Source organism: Anolis sagrei, chromosome 3 (genome assembly GCF_037176765.1).
Source record: "Anolis sagrei isolate rAnoSag1 chromosome 3, rAnoSag1.mat, whole genome shotgun sequence".
Lineage (NCBI taxonomy): Eukaryota > Metazoa > Chordata > Lepidosauria > Squamata > Dactyloidae > Anolis > Anolis sagrei.
In genome coordinates, this window is record NC_090023.1 from 187,581,905 (window position 1) to 187,602,412 (window position 20,508).

Below are 20,508 nucleotides of genomic sequence, written 5' to 3' on the forward strand. Positions count from 1 at the left end.
CATAACCCAAAAACCACTGGACAAATTGACAACAAATTTGGACACAACACACCTATCAGGCCAACGAGTGACCATCACTCACAAAAACTCTGAAAAACACAGAGGAAGGGACTTAAAAAGCCAAAAAAGCAAAAAGACGCTACAGCGCATGCACTAAAACGACTCCCCTGGCAAACAAAACACACTCCCCTGGCAAACAAAACGCACATCCACACTTTCTTCCGGACTACAGCTCCCAGCATCCCCTAGACCAGGCCCTTTAGGAGAGGAGGATGATTCAAATGCACTGCTTCCAAGCTGCAAGCTTTCTTCTCCTTGGATTTCTTTGAGAGCATCCCAATCCCTGCATGTTTCCAATTTCCTATTCCTGGACTGCAACGCCCAGCAATCCTCCAGATAGATAGATTAGATGGAGATAGATAGGTAGATAGTTTGATCAGGAGGACTGCTGGGAGTTGGAGTCCAAGAATAGGTAGAGAAGGAAGGCAAGGAGAAAAGAGGAAGGGAAAGAAAAGGGGGGAAGGAAGGAAAGAGAAAGAGAAGGAAGGAAGGAGAGAATGAAAGAGAAAAAGGGAAGGAAAGGAAGGAAGAAGAGAAAGAAAAGGAGAGAAAGAGGGAGGGAAAATTGGCCACAGCAACATGTGGTGGGTACAGCTAGTAATAATAATAGTATTATTATTATTAGTATTATTAGTATTCATTACCAGCCTTTCTACATTTCTTTCAAACAGTAATTCTATTGGCCTCTATGATCTTGCAATGCCCATTCATTCAGATCATCATGCCTTGCTTTTTGGTTTAGCTTCCCATTATTTCTGCAGAGGTGCCACTGCATTTTCTTAAAGAGCTGTTGCTGGGAGAATTGGACTTTTACCTTCACACCGAAAATATATTTTGAAAAGTTTATGGAGGCTCATGTGTGACAGTTTTGGTCCAATACCTTTTCAATTTGTCATGAATAGAATCAATTACCATATTTTAGCATATAATGAGACGAAAAGTAGGGCTTATGTATTCATATATTTATATTTAAATTGTCTATGTTCCATACTTGCTTAGGTATCTCAGGACACAGTGGCAGACTGGATCTATAAATACTAGCTGCCAGGAGACAAAGGGGGGGGGGGGCACCCATAAGTGTAAGGGTTTCATTTAATTTTGTTAAGAAACTAGCATGGGTATCCAGAACTGCCCAGGTTATTTGAAAGAGTCATTTTTTATTTCACAAAATGCATAAGGTTGTGAGTGATTCTAGGATGTGGAACAATGGCTTCAAACTACATTAGGAAGAACTTCCTGACTGTAAGAGTTGTTCAGCAGTGGAACTCTCTGCCCCAGAGTGTGGTGGAGGCTCCTTCTTTTGAGACTTTTAAACAGAGGCTGGATGGCCATCTGTCGGGGGTGCTTTGAATGCAATTTTCCTGCTTCTTGGCAGGAGGTTGGACTGGATGGCCCACGAGATATCTTCCAATGGTAGTTAAAGTTTGTCATGTTGGGTAAGTTTGCTCTAGATGCATCGTCGGTGGGGTTCAGTGATCTCTGGCTGCAAGATAAACTACAGCTCCCACTATGGTGAGTCAATCCCCTCAAATCCCTCCAGTAGGTTCAATTGGTCATAGGGGTTCTGTGTGTCAAGTTTGGTCCAGGGCCATTGTTGGTGGGGTTCAGAGTGCTCTTTGATTGCAGATGAACTATAAATCACAGTACCTACAATGGCTAAAAATCAAGGTGAATCCCCCTCTCAAATCCTCCAGTATTTTTCTTTGGTTACGGGGGTTCTGTGTGCCAAATGTGGTCCAGGTACATTGTTAGTGGGGGTCCCAGTGCTCTGACTTGAAGCAGGGTGAACTACAACTTCCATCATGTGGAGTCAGTCCCCCAAACTCCTTTAGTATGTTTAGTTGCTGATTAGTTCTGCTCTGTTTGTTGTGCAGACTGAGTTGAAAAGAGTAGGAAAGAGTTGAGAGGGAGGCAGTGGGTGGGATCATGCAAATTCCACACCAATGGAGAGAGTAAGAAACACTGGAGGAAAACACATAAAATTTAGGATGAAATTGTCCCCGAATGAAAACATTCCTTGCATGATGGATAGTATGGTATTAGGGGAGTTTTTTTTCTCCTGTTTTCTTCTTATTTCCTTTATCATGATGATGGGTTGCATCAAGATGTTTTCCACTGTGAATTAGCAAGAAGGCTGTTTTTTTGGTGTCAACTGAAGACTTGTATTGCACCTTTCCATCACACAAATGGTTTAGCAACAAATGCATCAAGCGTCTTTACCCTCAACTTCTCTTCTGAACACCACACAGTCCTTACAGAATGCACTGTGTACATGAATTAAGTAGGCTAACCAGGGAAATCTGCTGACCCATTTGGGTTGAAAATTTAGATGCCTCTTTCTCTCCACAGGAAATACATATCCTGGCAATTGAGTCCATGGATTTTCCACTAATTGAGCTTTCACTTGGTCATCAGAAACAGTCTTGTTCATATAAAGTCCAAGGTCTAACAATGACATAACTTCTTGTTTTTGCTCCTGTTCCATGGTTTCTTTGGCAGGGCTTGAATAAGATGAACCAGACACCTCTGTTTCCACAGGCTCCACATGCAAACCAGGTGTGCATGTTCTGGGATCTTCATCAGTACCAGTTGATGTGATTATTCTCAGTCTGCTGCCTTCTTGGTGTTTTCTTATTTGCCATGAACTCAAAAACATTCAGCTGCTTTGATAGACATTTAGGCATCTACTGGAGTCACGTGGATGAAAGGAAACACTAACAGGGACTGTGGAGCACCGGGACTGTGGCGCAGCTAGCTGGGAGTCAGCTGCATTAAGATCACTACTGACCGAAAGGTCATGAGTTTGAAGCCAGCCCAGGTTGGAGTGAGCTTCCAACCTGTTGACCTTTGCAGCCTGAAAGGCAGTTACATCTATCAAGTAGGAAATTTAGGTACCGTTTATGCGAGGTGGCTAATTTAACTTATTTACGCGGCCATAAAAATCCCCAGGAAGCATGCAAAGAATGAGGAAGTACTTCATCAGTGTCACAAATGGACAGTGAAGCAACAGCTCCCCTGGTGGCTAGAATACCTTCATGAAAAGCTGGAATGTTAAATAGCCTCTGAGTGTCTATCTATATATGTTGTGTGTCTATGGCATTGAATGCTTGCCATGTATATGTACATTGTAATCTGCCCTGAGTACCCTGCAGGGTGAGAAGGGCGGAATATAAATACTATAAACAAACAAACAAATAAACAGCAACTAACAAGGCTTTAAGTCTCAGAATAGCAACCCAAAGTGTCAGAAAATTGCACAATAAGACAACTGTGTTTGGAATGACCCACAGCTACTTTTTTGCCTTCATTTTATACTCCAATGGCAGGAGCAAGAAGGTGGATGTAAGAGAGAGCTCTGAAAGGGGGAAGAGCAAGACTATTAAAGATAATTACATGGGGTAAAAACAAATGAAACTACATAATAAAATCTATAATTATGTCGAAAGTTCATGAGAAAATGTTGATTAGAATTGAGATATGGCATTTTGAAAGATCTTATACATACATTTTCATTTTAAATTGGAATATCTGAAAACAAAGATCTATGATTCTTGCATATTATTACATTTTTAGAAACTACATAAAATACCTTTAATATGGCACCAAATAGGGATGTGCAAAACAGCTGAAATCAGTTGTTTCCATGTTGAATGTTGTATGTGTCCCCCCTCCCGGTTCTGTTTTTGGGAAAATTTGGGCGGGGGGGGGGGGGGGGATTTGGATTTGTAATTCAGGATTCTGTTTTGGGAAGAAGTTTCCAGAAAACATAACAGATTTCTGCTATCAAATACCTGATTGCTTAGAAGTATAAACTTTTAAAGCAATTATCATAGTTGTTTACCTGGAAACATTATAAACTGTATCTAAACTTATCGAGTTTAGCCTAGAGAGTCCGATTCTGGTGTCAGTTTTGGTGGATTATGTCATCTTCACATCAAAAATGTTGATTAAACATTAAGGTAAAGGTAGTCCCCTGACATTAAGTCCAGTCATGTCTGACTCTGGGGTGTAGTGCTCATCTCCATTTCTAAGCCGAAGAGCCAGTGTTGTCCGTAGACACCTCCAAGGTCATGTGGCTGGCATGACTGCATGGAGCGCCGTTACCTTCCTGCCGGAGCGGTACCTATTGATCTACTCACATTTGCATGTTTTCGAACTGCTAGGTTGGCAGAAGCTAGGGCTGACAGTGGAAGCTCACGCCGCTCCCCGGAATCAAACCTGCGACCTTTCGATCAACAAGCTCAGCAGCTCAGTACTTTAACCCACTGCGCGAACGGGGGCTCCTATGATTAAACATTAGTGATATCAAAACTTAGTTGCTTCCACTATGTCGGCTATTGCAGAAATTGCAATGTAAATTGGTAGAAAGGTAGGTAATGATAATGTGGATAAATTATCAAAATTTGGTTGAGATTGTGCTTGCAGTTCTGGGGGAACTCTAATTTGTGCTTCTTGTAGACTTAGCATGGGGATTTGGTTAACCAGTTAAAATTCATGAGTAAACCGGGTTTTTTAAAACCTGATTTTGGAGGGGGGGGGGGTTGAACCCGTAGCTGGGTGGGTGGGCAGATTACGAGCTTGCTAACAGCTAGAAACTTAATCTGACAATTTTGCAGGTTGTCATGGCTGATCAATAATAGATATTACTGTATGGCCTCTTGAGGCATGTCTCTTTCTTATGTGTTTGTAGACATGGAAGAAAGCTCAAAACTGGGTTCTTATGACATATCTGGGTGTGGGAATTATCCTTCAATGGTCCTGCCCATTCCTACAAACATCATGCCAGCTGAATTTACTTCAAATATTTGCCAAGGTAAATGAAACTCCCATGAAGGAAAAGTGTGGATGCATGTTATTAACAGCCCTTTTATCCTGTACATAACCATCCTGTCTATATTCGACTCAACACATGTTTACTCTGTAATTACAGCTGCAACACCCTTTCTTATTACTTTGGGATTTCTGAGGTTTTATAATTACTTCAGTCAGTTTCAGCCTTTCTGCAGCCACAAGAGGTAAAAACAATGCTATTCTACAACTCTTAAACTGTAGCTGGGAGAGCTTTTGCACAATTAAAACGTGTGCGCCAGCAGCACTTGTTCCTTGAGAAGTCTTACTTGGCCACAGTGTCCCATGCTCTTGTTACATCCCGAATACACTACTGCAATGCACTCTACGTGGGGCTGCCTTTGAATACTGCCCGGAAGCTTCAACTAGTCCAACGATCAGCAGCCAGGTTGCTCACCGGAGCGACGTACCGGGAACATACAACTCCTTTGTTAAGCCAACTCCACTGGCTACCGATCAGCTTCCGAGCACAATTCAAAGTGCTGTTTTTTTTATCTTTAAAGCCCCAAATGGTTCCGGCCCAGACTACCTGTCCAAACGTATCTCCTGCCACAAACCATCACGAAGCTGAAGATCTTCAGGAGAAGCCCTGCTCTCAGTCCCACCACTATCGCAAACACAGTTGATGGGGACAAGAGACAGGGCCTTCTCAGCAGTGGCCCCCTGCCTATGGAACGCCCTCCCTAGAGATATCAGATTGGCCACCTCCCTCTTGTCTTTTAGAAGGAAAATCAAGACCTGGTTATGGGACTAAGCGTTTGATCAGTGAGCAGCAAGTGGAAGAAGATCACACAACTTATGGCAATGAATTGACCTGGACTGGTTTTTTGGATATCGATTTTAATGGGTCTTAATTAAACATCAGCCCTACATGAAATCAACATGAAACAAGCCATGGCAGTATAGTGCTTTATTATGCTTAATATTGAATAATTCTGTTATGAGGCAATCAAAGGCATGGAGGAAAGCAAGCATCCTCTCAGCCATCTTCATGATTCAGTTAACAATTGTTCAGGCAACAAGTAATTTCCCCCGAGAACAAAACCCACATAGGAAGATACAGTTAGCACTTCTGCTTTTTACCGATGTCCCACTATTATTATCTCCCTTTCATAATGAAAAGGGGCTTTTGAATCTTCATCTCAAGAACTAGGTACATTGTCCCTTTGCTGTTTAACATGAAGAGTGCTGTTGTAGGTCCATTGAGATCTTTTCACATCTCCAGACCAAGGGTCCTTCTGACACGTGTGACCTCTAGGGATTGTTTTGCAACCTTTCCTAAAAACCCAAGCCCCCCATTTTAGAAAACATAGCCCCCAACTGTCCCCATTCACCCTCAAAAGATGGTGGATGGGTTTTGGCCCATCCCATCTGGCCAAAGATCCTCCAATACTCTGAAAAAGCTGCACTGAACCTAAGGTCACAACACGAAGTGACTTCTGGTTGCAACATCTTTTTGTTTTGGACTATTTTTGGTGCATTCTGGCATGGGGGCACAGTGTTACAATTGAATCTATGTTTTATGGCCATGACAAGATTATATTATTTTATTATTATGTTTATTTATAAATCGTTTCCTTACTGCAACTTTCCCAGACCCATCACCGAAGGAAAATGTTTCTTCTCTTTTCCCAGTTAATATATGATGTTTCCAGTGTCCACCATACTTTGTGTCACTTGAGTGACAGAATAACAAAAATGTTGGATCAGGTTGTTGAATTTCAGGACCAAAATTGGCTTAACATATGGAAGATTTTTGTCCTCATGCCTTTCGGGCTTTGGGTTTCATTTGTGGTATCTATGTGCCTTCAGGTCACTTGTCAACTTTTGGTGACTCATGAATTTCACAGGTTTTTCTTAGGTAAGGAATACTCAGAGGTGGTTTTGCCAGTTTCTTCTTTTGAAATATCATCATGAATAATAAATTTTAGAGTCAATCACACATATGGACCAAAGGGGGGCTGTTTTTGGAACTGCTTGAGTCTAGTATTCTCCATTGTTGCCCAACTTTGGTCTAGATCAGTGGTTCTCAACCTGGGTCCCCATATGTTTTTGGCCTTCAACTCCCAGAAATCCTAACAGCTGGTAAACTGACTGGGATTTCTGGGAGTTGTAGGCAAAAAACATCTGGGGACCCCAGGCTGAGAACCACTGGTCTAGATCAAAAATTGTCTGAGTTTTAAGTGGTCTTTGTCACCTGTAACTTCTACGTGGCACTATTGTTCTTATGAGGTTTCACTTTATTTGGCCTTTCCACACAGCTCTATATCCCAGAATATCAAGGCAGAAAATCCCACATTATCTCAGTGTGGGCTCAGGGCCTGTCCAGACAGGACCTTTATTGAGGTATCTACCACAATAAAGGAGGGGCTGTCCAGACAACATTCTGGACAGTCCCGAATTCATTCGCTACAAACCAGGAAAATCCTGGTATGTAGTGAATTAATTTGATAGAGGATTTATTCTGTGCCTTCTTGGAAGGTGTGGGATAAATCCATAATTTCCGGTGTCTGGACTACAGTCCAGACACCATTCCCACAGTTTACTGGGCTAAATAAACCCAGTAAACTGTGGGAATACCCACCCCCCAAGTCCCCAGGCCCCTTAGAAAAGTAATAAAAACTTACTCATCCTCCATTACAAGCCTCAGCCAGCTCTCCTGTTGTGGGGGGGGGGGGGGGGGAGAGGAAAATCACTCTCCCCCCGCTCTCCTGGTGCGTCATTTCTATGCTCTGGAAGAGCCAGCCAAGGCTTGTAATGGAGGATGGGTAAGTTTTTATTACTTTTCTAAGGGGTCTGGGGACTTGGGAGGAGAGGGGCAGGGCCTCCAGTCGTTCACTCAGGCTAGTCCCAAGAGAATGTGTGGACATCCACCCCAGAAAGGGCATGCTTTCTAGGGTGGGTGTGGATAGGCCCCCAGAAACATCCGTGTTTTTTAAATATGGATGCTTCTGGGATAAAGGCCTGTCTGGATCCGGCTTCAGATAACCCAGTTCAAAGCAGATATTGTGGGATTTTCTGCCTTGATATTTTGGGATATAGGGCTGTGTGGAAGGGATCATTATTCAAGCCAAATCAGACAGTCTGTTCTTGCCCAGTATCCCTTCAGCATTTTTATATCTCATAAACCTTTGCTACCTTTTATTGTTATGGCAATACAAAAATACACAAAGTAATTAAAAAAGCATTGAAAAGTTTCCAAAACACTACAGGTAAAGAAAGACATTGCAATGCTATGTATGTTTATTCAGCAACCTCTCCGAGGGCCCTTCCACACAGCCCTATAACCCAGAATATCAAGACAGATAATCCACAATATCTGCTTTGAACTGGGCTATCTGAATCCACACTGCCATATAATCTGGATCAATGTGGATTTTATACAGCTGTGTGGAAGGGGTCTTATTGCCTAGTAAAAGGAATACTTTGAAATAAATATTTTCATATTTCTGTCTTAGGAAAGAAATACTAAGTTGAAGAATTGTGCTTATAGACTGGCTGACCACAGGTCACTTACTGATGCAATTATGGGAACATGGAATATTCCACTTTAACTTTTTTATGATTAGAATGCTGAAAAAGCAAATGGTAAAGGATTCTAATTTACTTTGTTACATAATATTATAATACATCAGCATTTTTGCACTCCCCTCCCCCTCCGTATGCACTGCTTGTGCCAGTTGTGTTTAAATGGTGGAATATAATACGGGAGATAAGAGTTTCAAACATGCACTTTTAAAATCTGTCTCTCTGAAGAGTATAAAAAAGTCAACAATCCTTATATTATGGCTGCAGTCCTTTGTATACTCACCAGGGAGAGAGTAAGCCATAGACCTTGGTAAGAACTGCAGTGCAAACCTAGTAGAAGTCAGAAGTTATCCTCAGTCCAATGGGTCTCTCTCTGGATGAACAGTTTTAGGACTGCAACTTTACTTACAATTAAATATACGTGGAAGTTCATTCTGAATGTGTTAATTCAGTAATAACGGAACCAAATAAAGAATAGTACAGTATAATATAGTACAGTGAATTAATTAGAAAATGAGGAAATATAGATGAGAAAATGTGTCATGTGGAGTCATACGTAACAAGAAGGAACATGAATTATTTTAGCCTACAATGAAATTTCTGATTTTAAAATGGCTTTAAACATATCAGTAGTGTTCTAAATAACCTTCCTTTCTTGAAATTGAAGACTTACTTTTTGTGCTGGGATAACTCATGAAGTACATTATTTTGTTCATACTATGTTGTTGACAATACCAAAATACAGGCATGGTCAAGTCTATATAGAACGACATAATCAAATTGTGACCCTTATATAAAATACAAAATCATGGTTGGCTTTTTCAAATTTTGGAGGCGAGAATATTTTCAAGCTCTATGTGGTGAACACACAATCTGTGATATGGAGGGCTGACTTATGGTGATAAGGTTTTCTTGGCAAATTATGTTCAGGTTGGGGTTGCCTTCTTCTAAAGCTGAGAGAGTGTGACTTGCCCAAACCATGCAGTGGCCCTGATCCAACACTCACATCACTACACTCATATATACAAGTTTAGTTTTTCTAAAAAAAGGCTGTAACTTCTAGCCAGTACTTGTATTCTTTATTTGTTTATTTATTTACAGTACTTATATCCACCCTTCTCACCCCTAAGGGGATTTAGGGTGAATGACAGAACACATATATGGCAAACATTCTATGCTGTATATAAAATGACAAGACAGACAACAGATAGAGGTATATTTAGGCTTTTCCTCATAATTCGGCATTTTTGGAGGCTGTGCTCGGTTCTGGACACAGGGGGCACTGTTGCTCCATCTTCTTGCCAAAGAGCTTTCTTTATTCGTAAACTTTCCTTCGAAACACCATGTCTAAATACCTCCCCGCTTAAAGCGGTTCCTATTCATCTACCTACATTGCTGCTTTCGATCCTCTAGGTGGCATGGGAGCTGGGCTGAAGGTCAGGAGCTCACCCTGACCTGGCTTTGAACTGTCAACCTTTCGGTTGGCAAGATTTACTGAAGCTGCAGCTGGTAATTAACCTGCTGTGCTAAAGCCAGGCCACTAAATAGCACTAAACTTGTGTTCACCATTTACAATCACACAGAGAACTCAAACCAATATGGTGTTATGGTTAGAATTCTGGATTAGGAGTGTGAAGACCCCATGTTTATTTATTTGTTTATTTATTTACTACATTTATATACTGCTCCCCCCCCCCCCCCCCCGGGAACTCAAAGCGACTTCGAACATTATAAAGGCAAAAATTAAATGCTGTACATACATATGAAAACCAAAAGATAATAGCAAAACAATAACATATAACTGTAAATTAACATAAACCAATTAAAACATAAACATAAAACAACATTTAGACATAAAGCATAAAAATTAAACATCAATGTTCTGATCCCAATTCAACCATAAAGATTAGTGGGATACCTAAGGCCAATCTTCTATTATTATAGTAATATTACTCGCAGAAGGGTTGTGAGGATAAAAACGGAGAGAAGAACCAATCTAGCCTAACCTTCTTGGAGGAAATTCAATAAATAATTGCAATAAAGGAATAAATGCATTTGTATCACTTTGCTGACTCTCCCTAAACACTTTGCCAGCCCGAAGAACCAGAACTCCCTTGAGCTAAAACAAATAAAAGGGAAGGGCTCCCTGATTTTCTGGCCAAGCATGCCTTGGCCTGTTCATTTCTGTGTCATGGAAAAAACAGAAGAATGAAAAGAAGACAGCAAATGAGATGTTTCTTTTGTAACTCCTCACATAAATATGCAATGCCACCCTACCTTTCATGCAACATGTTTTGCCCCCAAAACAAAAGGAAAGACCTCCTCCCCTCCCTAAAGCTCAATCTCATCATCACTGAGTGTGATAGGACAACAGGGTGGCCCTTTGCACTGGTAAAGAGGCTCTCCTTTTCTCTGAGGTGTGTATAAAGGGGGCAGAGAGGGTAGGGTGGCACTGCCATCCTTCCTCCCTGGGCTGCCTCAGCCTGGGGAGCATAGGATGGCTGTGGAGATGCCATCTTGGATGGCGAATGATGATCCCAGATGACCATTTCCACCACCTTGATACCAGCAAAATTTTGGTTCTCCAAGGAAGATCTGGATCTTTAAAGGTATTTTTTAACCCAATATGTAAACAACATTAAGAAGGTTTACCCCAGGTTACTTTGTATTAGCCTTGGTGTGTTGCATCGGGACTATGGCACAGCTGGCTGGGAGTCAGCTACATTAAGATCACAACAGACCAACAGGTCATGAATTCAAAGCCAGCCTGGGTCGGAGTGAGCTTCTGACCAATTTGTATAACTTGCTGTTGCCTTTGAAGCCCGAAAGATGGTTGCATCTGTTAAGTATGAAATTTCTGTAACGCTTATGCAGGGAGGCTAATTTAACTAATTTACGAAGCCATAAAAATCTCCAGCAAGCATGCAAAGAATGAAGAAGTACTTAATCAGCGTCATAAATGGATGGTGAAGTGACAGCTCCCCTGGTGGCCAGAATACCCTCATGAAAAAGCTGGAGTGTTAAGTAGCCTCTGTGTGTCTGTCTATATATGTTGTGTGTCTATGGCATTGAATGTTTGCCATGTATTTGTACATTGTAATCCACCCAGAGTCCCCTGTGGGGTGAGAAGGGCAGAATATAAATACTGCAAATAAATAAATAAATAAATAAAATTGTTTGGATGCCCAAGCAAAATGCGACATCTACACTGAATTTTCTGAGAGTGTAGATGGGCCCACGGACCAACCGTACCAAAAAAAATCACATTCAGGTCCCAAGTTAGGCCTTTTGTATGGTGAAGTATCAAAACCTGCAGAAATAATTTTAGTTTTGAATGTGAAAGCAGCACAGCTTTAAATGAGTTTAGGCATCTGTTCATAGTTTCCTGTTTTAGTGCTAATGCAGCCACATTTACAGGACTTAAGGATATAAATGTACAATCCTTCATGCTTGAGTGAGAGATGAGTTTCTTCTCACTTCTGGGTTCCAGGTGCAGCACTTTTTAGTTCATAAAGCAGACAGTTTGAAAAGTGGTACTGACTTGCAAGAACTATAGCAATTCGTCTTTTCTGTTAAGCACCCAGAATGGGGGCTGGAAAGCTCCACATTCCTCACCTTTGAATTGAACATACAGCCAATCATTATTTGAAAGATTGAAGTGCCTCAGGTTCATGTGGAGGTGCTGAATACTGTCTGAACAATAGAGTACACAATGTCCTCTACATGTTACCATAATGTCTGATCATTACGGAAAGTGGCTGGTTGGAACCTTTGCACATACCTTTCAGTGCTTCTGAAACTGGGAGTCAGTTGCATTAAGATCACTACTGACTGAAAGGTCATGAGTTCGAAGCCAGTCCAGGTCAGAGTGAGCTTCTGACCAATTTGTGTAGCTTGCTGTCGAACTTTGCAGCCCGTAAGACAGTTGCATCTGTCAAGTAGGAAATTTCAGTACCGCTAATGCTTGAAGGGTAATATAACTAATTTATGAGGCCATAAAAATCTCCAGCAAGCATGCAAATAATGAGGAAGTACTTCATCCGTGTCACAAATGGATGGTGAAGGGACAGCTCCCCTGGTGGCCAGAATACCCTCATGAAAAAGCTGGAATGTTAAGTAGCCTCTGAGTGTCTGTCTATATATGTTGTGCGTCTATGGCATTGAATGTTTGCCATGTATAGTACATTGTAATCCGCCCTGAGTCCCCTGCGTGGTGAGAAAGGTGGAATATAAATACTGTAAATAAATGAATATCTGCCCAAAAGTATTTATTTTCCCTATGCGGCAGAAACAGCAGGGGTAATAGCTAAAGGACTGGGTGCAATATGAGAGCACCATCCATAATAATTCTGCCACTTTAAATGATTTTTTCTTCAGTTATTACATTACCAGCATGCAGAGAGTGACATATTGCAAATCATTCATACCTAGAACTGTTCCATTTCATGCGTTTGCATTCCCTTGGTACCTTTGTCTGCCCATTTTCTTTGGAAGCCTAAACTCTGTTTCCAAATGCTCAAATAAATTAATGCAATGCAAGAAATTTGGAAACCAAAGGAAAATTACGTTGGTGTGCTGAATTCCTATTTGGTGGACAATTTCCACATTTTGGTTGTTCCCATAGCGACACTCCTGTAGGACTAGTAACACATTTGTGCCATTTTGTTATTGTATTTGCTTTCCTTCCTGGAAACATGACATTTTGATATTTGCAGTTCACTTTTTCAATCCAACTTGGAATGTGCCCTTTTATACAGCCAATATTTTCATTGCCCTTAACATCATGCACTGGTTCAGACCAGATATTTCTTTGTGTGGAAACATATGGCAATTCTTGAAATATAGATCCTCAGCTTTGTTACATCCAATGTAAACCCCACAAATCCATGTCTGAAATTTTGCAGTTATTCAACTGGCTGATTGTTCACTTTCCACACACGAGGTTTCTTTAAATTTTGGTCTTGGCATGACTAGTGACCAAATATTATCTGTTACAGCAACCTCAGCAACTCAGTCCATGTGGTTAATATTACTACAGTGTTGTCAACATCCAAAGCCCAAAAGACAACACAGAAACTGGAAAATGCTTTAAGCCACTCAATTCTTGGAAAATACTGGATCCCATATTGGGAGAGACATGGCATATCAATTGGATTAATAAATAAAATTATAGGACCAATCCCAATAAGTTAGGCTATATCTCTATTATATTTTTCTTCTGCCAGGTATATTTTCAGATAATAATTATTTCAATTTATTCTAATTCATATTGCTTGATAATTTTAAGCAAGAGGTTGTAATGGAGTACTATTTGTATTAGCAACAGCAACTTTCTGTTGATATTTGTGATTGCCGATCACCGTCTCCCAAAGCAGTTATTATACACCGAGCTCAAGAATGTGAAACACAATGTTGATGAACAGGAAAAGAGATTTAAAGATGGGCTTAAAGCCAACCTTAAAAACTGTGACATAGACACCGAGAACTGGGAAGCTCTGGCCCTTGAGCATTCTAACTGGAGGTCTGCTGTAACCAGCAGTGCTGCAGAATTTGAAAAGACACAAATGGAGGACGAAAGGGAGAAACATGCAAAGAGGAAGGTGCATCAAGGCAACCCTGACTGGGATACCTTGAACCTGGAAACCCATGTCCTCACTGCGGGAGAACATGAAGTTCAAGAATAGGGCTCCACAGCCACCTATGGACTCACCACCAAGACACTGAATTTGGAGGACCATCATCCTTGAGATACAAGGGATCGCCTAAGTAAATTAAGTAAGTAAGCACTTTCCCCTAAATCAGTGGTTCTCAGCCTGTGGGTCCCCAGGTGTTTTGGCCTACAATTCCCAGAAATCCCAGCCAGCTTACCAGCTGTTAGGATTTCTGAGAGTTGAAGGCCAAAACATCTGGGGATCCACAGGTTGAGAACCACTGCCCTAAAGAATGACTTGGTTCCAGACTTACCCATGTTCACAACACACTTACAAATGTCTCAGAATGAATTTGAGGCCTATTTATTTCAATGAATCTACTCTATGTATGATGAAGCACTGGTCCAACCAGATATTTTATCCGTAAGCTGAATAACTTACTTTCCCTTATTTTCCTTCCTACGAAAGGAGAACAGCTACTTCAGATACATTAAATAGCCTGCCTATCCAGTCTACGTAATAAGTAACTTGCCAATATTTTGGAAACAACATTGAAAAGACAAATTTATCTAAAATTATTAGGATCAGCCTTGGTGACTGTCTTATGGATAGACGTGACTATATTGAGAGAGAATTGGCTGTCTGCAAGGACGTTGCCCAGGGGACGCCTGGATGTTTTTGATGTTTTACCACCCTTGTGGGAGGCTTCTCTCATGTCCCTGCATGGAGAGCTGGAGCTGATAGAGGGAGCTCATCTGTACTCTCCCTGTATTTGAACCTGCGACCTGTTGGTCTTCAGTCCTGCTGGCCGAAGGGTTTAATCCACTGCGCCACCGGGGGCTCCTAGAAATCACCCAAACACATTAAGCTGCCTTCCAGAAAACAACCTGTACTTAAAAATTATCCATCTGCATCTGTTGGGATGGAAACACAAACCATGCTAGTAGAAACAGAAATATGGGAAAGTGCTTCTGAATTCTGTTTAAAATAACAAAACCAAAATTCACTAAAGAGCTTTTGGTGGCTGGTTCCAGACATTCCTGGATACTAAAATCTGTGGGTGGTAAGACCAGTTATATACAACCTCAAAGTATAACAGTGCCCCTTATATTAAATGGCTTTTGGAATGATGATAATCATTGTTGGATTATTTTAAAGCCAAGGAGACTTCAGTTTTGGATAAAGAATCCTTGGATATAGAATGTTGACTGTACCTCTTTTGTGTGTGTGTTTTATTTATTTTGTACTAGCCATCCCCTGCCACACGTTGCTGTGGCCCAATCTGTGTATATGTGTTTTGTTTGTGTCTGTATTGTGTATATGTGTATATATATGTGTTTACGTATATATATGTGGTCTTGTGCATGCGTTGTAATGTATTTTTTATTTTTTGACTTTTTAAGTCTGCTGTGTTTTTCAGTGTTTTATGAGTGATGGTCGCTTGTTGGCCTCAGAGGTGTGTTGTGTCCAAATTTGGTGTCATTTGTCCAATGGTTTTTGAGTTATGTTAATCCCACAAACAAACATTACATTTTTATTTATATAGATTTTTGTTTCAGTATTTTGCTGCATGCCCAAACTGAATATGCTTCATGTTTAAAACCTCTGAATATACTTTATGTTGAAAAGCAATCATTATGAAATGAGAATACCAGTTGCACAAGAACTGCCAAATTCATGAAGCAAGGCAAAAGGGGAGGACTTACGGCTGGTCCATTATACTGAATCGGTTTCTCTCATATTCTGATAAATTCTGAAAGAGAGAAAAAAAATGCAAATATCAAAATCAAATGAAGAGTTAACTGAAACTTCAGTTTCACTTCTCCTAAAACATGGTTAGCTTACAAAGTGTGGAGTTAAGCAGTCATATTCTTTTCCTATCGCCTTTAGTTTATAACAGAGCACAGAATGATTGCTTCCCAAGTTACTTATTAACTCTTTATTACTTATACATGGTGATAAGTGTGGAAAGCAAATTGCACAGGTTGTATGCTGCAAAATCTTCCCAGGAATGAAGTGTGTAAAAAACACTGGTTAATGGATAATTATAAAAAGGAAAATGGATGAAGTTTTTTCCCCCCCAGAGCTTCTATAGTCGACTAATTTTTTATTCTAGAGCAGCTTTGCAATCCTAGAGATTTTGTAGATAAAGAAAAGAAGCACCTAGTGTTGCTAACTGAGGGTACTTCCACACAGACCCAAAACCTGTGATGGGTTTTGGATTAACCTTAGGCATCCTAATGGTTGGCTTGTTGTAGTTTTTTTTTTTGGGCTATTTGACCATGTTCTAGAAGCATTTTCTCCTGACGTTTTGCCTGCATCTATAGCAGGCATCCTCAGAGGTTGTGAGAATCTCACAACCTCTGAGGATGCCTGCCATAAATGCAGGCAAAACGTCAGGAGAGAATGCTTCTACAACATGGCCATATAGCCCGAAAAACCAAAAACAACCCAGTGATTATGGCCATGAAAGACTTTGACAATACATCTTAATGATGCCTCAATTCAGATTAAACCGTAATTTCCCAATTTATTCTGAATTTTAAAAAACACGTGAAAAGATCCAAACCTTACTGCAAGGCCGGGAACTTTTCAGATATTTGGCCTGTGGGGATTGACTCTTGGGATAGCTTTTTGTGATTCCAGGGGCTAATCCCCATTGCCATCCCAGTTCTTTGGGGTCTAAGCGCTCAAAGGAATGTGCCCCCCCCCCCCAGCTCCCTGATTCTCATATAAATTTACAGCAGCATCCTCAGGCCCCTCAGAGGAAGCTTCTGATGCATCAAAATTATGTGTTGGAAGCTTTGGAGAGGGAAGGGGATACGTTTACAAGAGAAATGCGGGAGGGGGCTGGCTAGATGCTGTCTTCTTGACTTGGGAGGGCATGTAGCCACCCCCCCCTTCCAGGAAAACCTGGGATTTGGGCCCCAATGTGTGACCTAAATCACGAAAGGAATCGGGATTTTAAATCCCAGTTCCTTTCATAATTTAGTCTTGTCTGGAAGGGCCGTGAGAAATAAAGCCTTTCAGGCTGAATCTACACTGCCCTATATCCCATAATCTGATCCCAGATTATCTGCTTTGAACTGGATTATATGAGATAAACAAATAGTCTGGGATCATATCCTGATAATATGGGATAAGCAAATAATCTGGGATCATAACCTTGGATATAGGGAAATATGCAGCCTGAGTCTAATCACCCAGAATATATTTCTTTTACTGCTTTTACAGCTCTGGTTGTTTGGAATCCTTGTTGGGTTTAGTATTAATATACTGACAGCATACAGTTCTAATGCTGTTGTGTGCAATGATGTGGTGGTGTTGATTACTTTTTGTTGCTGATACAATCACCCTTATTTTGGTACAGATTTTAGTACATGTTTGCCAACCAGATTTGTTTTTGCATATTATATATATAAGCAGTCTCCAAATTAGGAACAAGATAGGTTTTGAAGGTTTGTAGGTTTGTTCTTAAGTTGAATTTGTATGTAAGTCAGAATAGGTACATTTTTAAGTGTACCTCCAGTCAGATATATTGAATAGCATAGGAAAGGGTTAACACCTCCATGGTATTTAATAATAATAATAATAACAACAACAACAACAATAATAAACTTTATTTATACCTTGCCACTATCTCCCCGAAGGGACTCGGGGTGGTTACATGAGTCCAAGCCCAAGAATTACAATAAGGCAAAAAAACAAAAACAAACATACAACAAACAATAATCTATATAAATAAAAATGTAATGTTCATTTGTGGGATTAACATAACTCAAAAACCTCTGGACGAATTGACACCAAATTTGGACACAATACACCTATCAGGGCAACAAGTGACCGTCACTCACAAAACACTGAAAAACACAGCAGAAGAGACTTAAAAAGCCAAAAACAAAAAGTACATTACAACACATGCGCAAAAGCACATATATACACATATACACAAATATACACAGACAAAACATATATACAGACTGGGCCACAGCAACGTGTGGCAGGGGATGGCTAGTGTCAAATAAAATACTAAAACAGTAACAAAGTAATACAATAAAATAATGACAATAATATAATAACATAAAATATAAAATGATAAAAGAATTAAACAGAGAGCTGGGCCAAATGCAAAGGATAAGGGTGAGATAGATAAATAGAATGGTGTGTCTAGTGGAAAAACCTTGGGTGGGATAAAATAATGGGGTTAATCTTCACTGAGGGAAGAGATAGAGTGCATCAGAAGGACAAATTCGTAATGGGACTGGCATGGTATGGGCATTTATTGTTCATTCCTCAGAAGCACACCAGAAAAGCCAGGTTTTTAAACTTTTCCTAAAGGCTGCCAGGGTGGGAGCTTGCCTAATCTCCCTGAGGAGAGAGTTCCAGAGTCGAGGGGCTACCACGGAGAAGGCCCTCTCCCTCGTCCCCACAAGCCATGCTTGTGATAGAGGTGGGAGTGAGAGGAGGGCCTCCCCCGAAGATCAAAGGAATCGCAAAGGTTCGTAGGAGGAGATGCGATCATGAAGGTAGGCTGGTCCCACCTTTGTTTTGCTGTCTGTGCCTCTGTTCAGAAGATTTTACCTCACTTTCTGTTTCTGTGAGAATTAGAATTTGAAAAAAAAAAAAAGGCTTGTTGTGGAAACAAGGATTGCTGATAAAGCTTCAGTGGAGACAACTTTTCCCCATGATAGCTCCTCCAGGAGTGAACTTCCCTTCCGAGGGGTAGATTTCTCTCACTTCCTGTTGTCTCACCCCTGTTCTTAACTATGAGTAATTTCTAAATTGGATGTCTGTAACTCAAGGACTGCCTGTATATTGTTAGAGTCCTCTGTTCTCAATGTCGTTTAAAAAAAGTTCAGTGCAATCTAAAGAGAAATGACTGTTTTATATCACCTACAGAAATATATCTAGTTTAAAAGAAACATCTCTTAATTAACTTTGACATTCCTACTGCATTCCAAAACAAAAAAGAGAATCAATCCTCAAAGAAAGGCAATGAAAAGTACACTTTAGTCAACACTTTGGAAAACCTTGAAGGGGGAGAAGGAGGAGAAGGAGGTGGGAGGAAGAAACGACGAAGCTCCTCAGTATGCTTTGCGGAGCCCCAAGGACTCTGGACAGCACACTTTGAGAACTGCTATAGAATAAAAGCAGTTTTAAACTACTTTAACTGCCATGATTTAATGCCGTGGAATCCAGGGATTTGCAGTTTGATGAGAATTTAGTACCCTTTGGGAAAGAAGGCTAAAAACCTTCTAAAAACAACACCCAAATGTAACTCCATAACATTAAAGGCTGGATCTACACTGCCATGAAGATCCGCATAGTTAAAGCAATAGTATTCCCCGTAGTGAGATACGGATGTAAGAGCTGGACCATAGGGAAGGCTGAGCGAAGGAAGATAGATGCTTTTGAACTGTGGTGCTGGAGGAAAGTTCCCAGAGTGCCTTGGACAGCGAGAAGATTCAACCAGACCATACTTCAGGAAATAAAGCCGGACTGCTCATTGGATAGAATAGTAGAGATGAAGTACTTTGGCCATATCATGAGAAGAAAGGAAAGCTTAGAGAAGACAATTATGCTGGGGGAAATGGAAGGAAAAAGGAAGAAGGCCCACCAAGGGCAAAATGAATGGATGGTATCCTTGAAGTGACTGGATTGACCTTGAAGGAGCTGGGGGTGGTGACAGCCGACAGGGAGCTCTGGTGTGGGCTGGTCCATGAAGTCACGAAGAGTCGAAAATGACTGAACGAATGAACAACGACAACTACACTGTCATATAATTCAGTTTATGATCCCAAATTATCTGTTTTGAATTGGATTACATGAGTCTAAACTGCATATATAATCCAGTTCAAAGCAGATATTCTGGATTTTATATGGCAATGTAGACGGGGCCTGAGATTTAAAAAGAGATGGAAATATGGGAAGGAATTCTTTTGCACTGAAATCTCCTTCCAGGACTATTGGAAACTGCCATTCATTGACAACAGATGAAATATGTTTGGTTCTGTCACAACAAACGTTATAGTGTTATTATTCCACTTTAACTGCCATGGCAATAGCATATGGGACCTGAGATTTGCAGTTTAGGGAGAGGTATTTGCAATTCTCAGCCAGGTTGCCCTTGGCCACATCTTTGCTTGTATGGTTGTATAAATGTAGAGTGGATTGCAGAATCTATTCCAGATGCTTCAATCTGGGGCAGAATTTTGCTGGCTCTGCCATAAATGTTGGAGTGGAAATTGTGGCTCGGTGATTTTACATATGTGATATTTCAGCAAAACTAAAGTCCTGTTTACCATTTTTCCTGCTTTCCATTCAGATTCCAATCTCAGTTAGGAAAACATGGCACTTCAGATGCTAAAAACCCGTCTATATTTAATACTAAGCTCATAATTATATTGTAACGCAAGACAGA

General features: G+C 40.7%; 1 protein-coding gene across 4 annotated transcripts in view; it reads right to left on the reverse strand.

Annotated features, from left to right (window-relative positions):
- The window catches only part of BLNK (B cell linker), a 171,230-nt gene that overhangs the window by 90,363 nt on the left and 60,359 nt on the right, over window positions 1-20,508 (reverse strand). For all 4 annotated transcript variants that reach the window (XM_067465749.1, XM_067465748.1, XM_067465747.1 and 1 more), the window contains exon 3: window positions 15,794-15,840. In XM_067465749.1, the coding sequence (XP_067321850.1) occupies window positions 15,794-15,840 (47 nt within the window). The remainder of the gene's footprint in view (window positions 1-15,793; window positions 15,841-20,508) is intronic.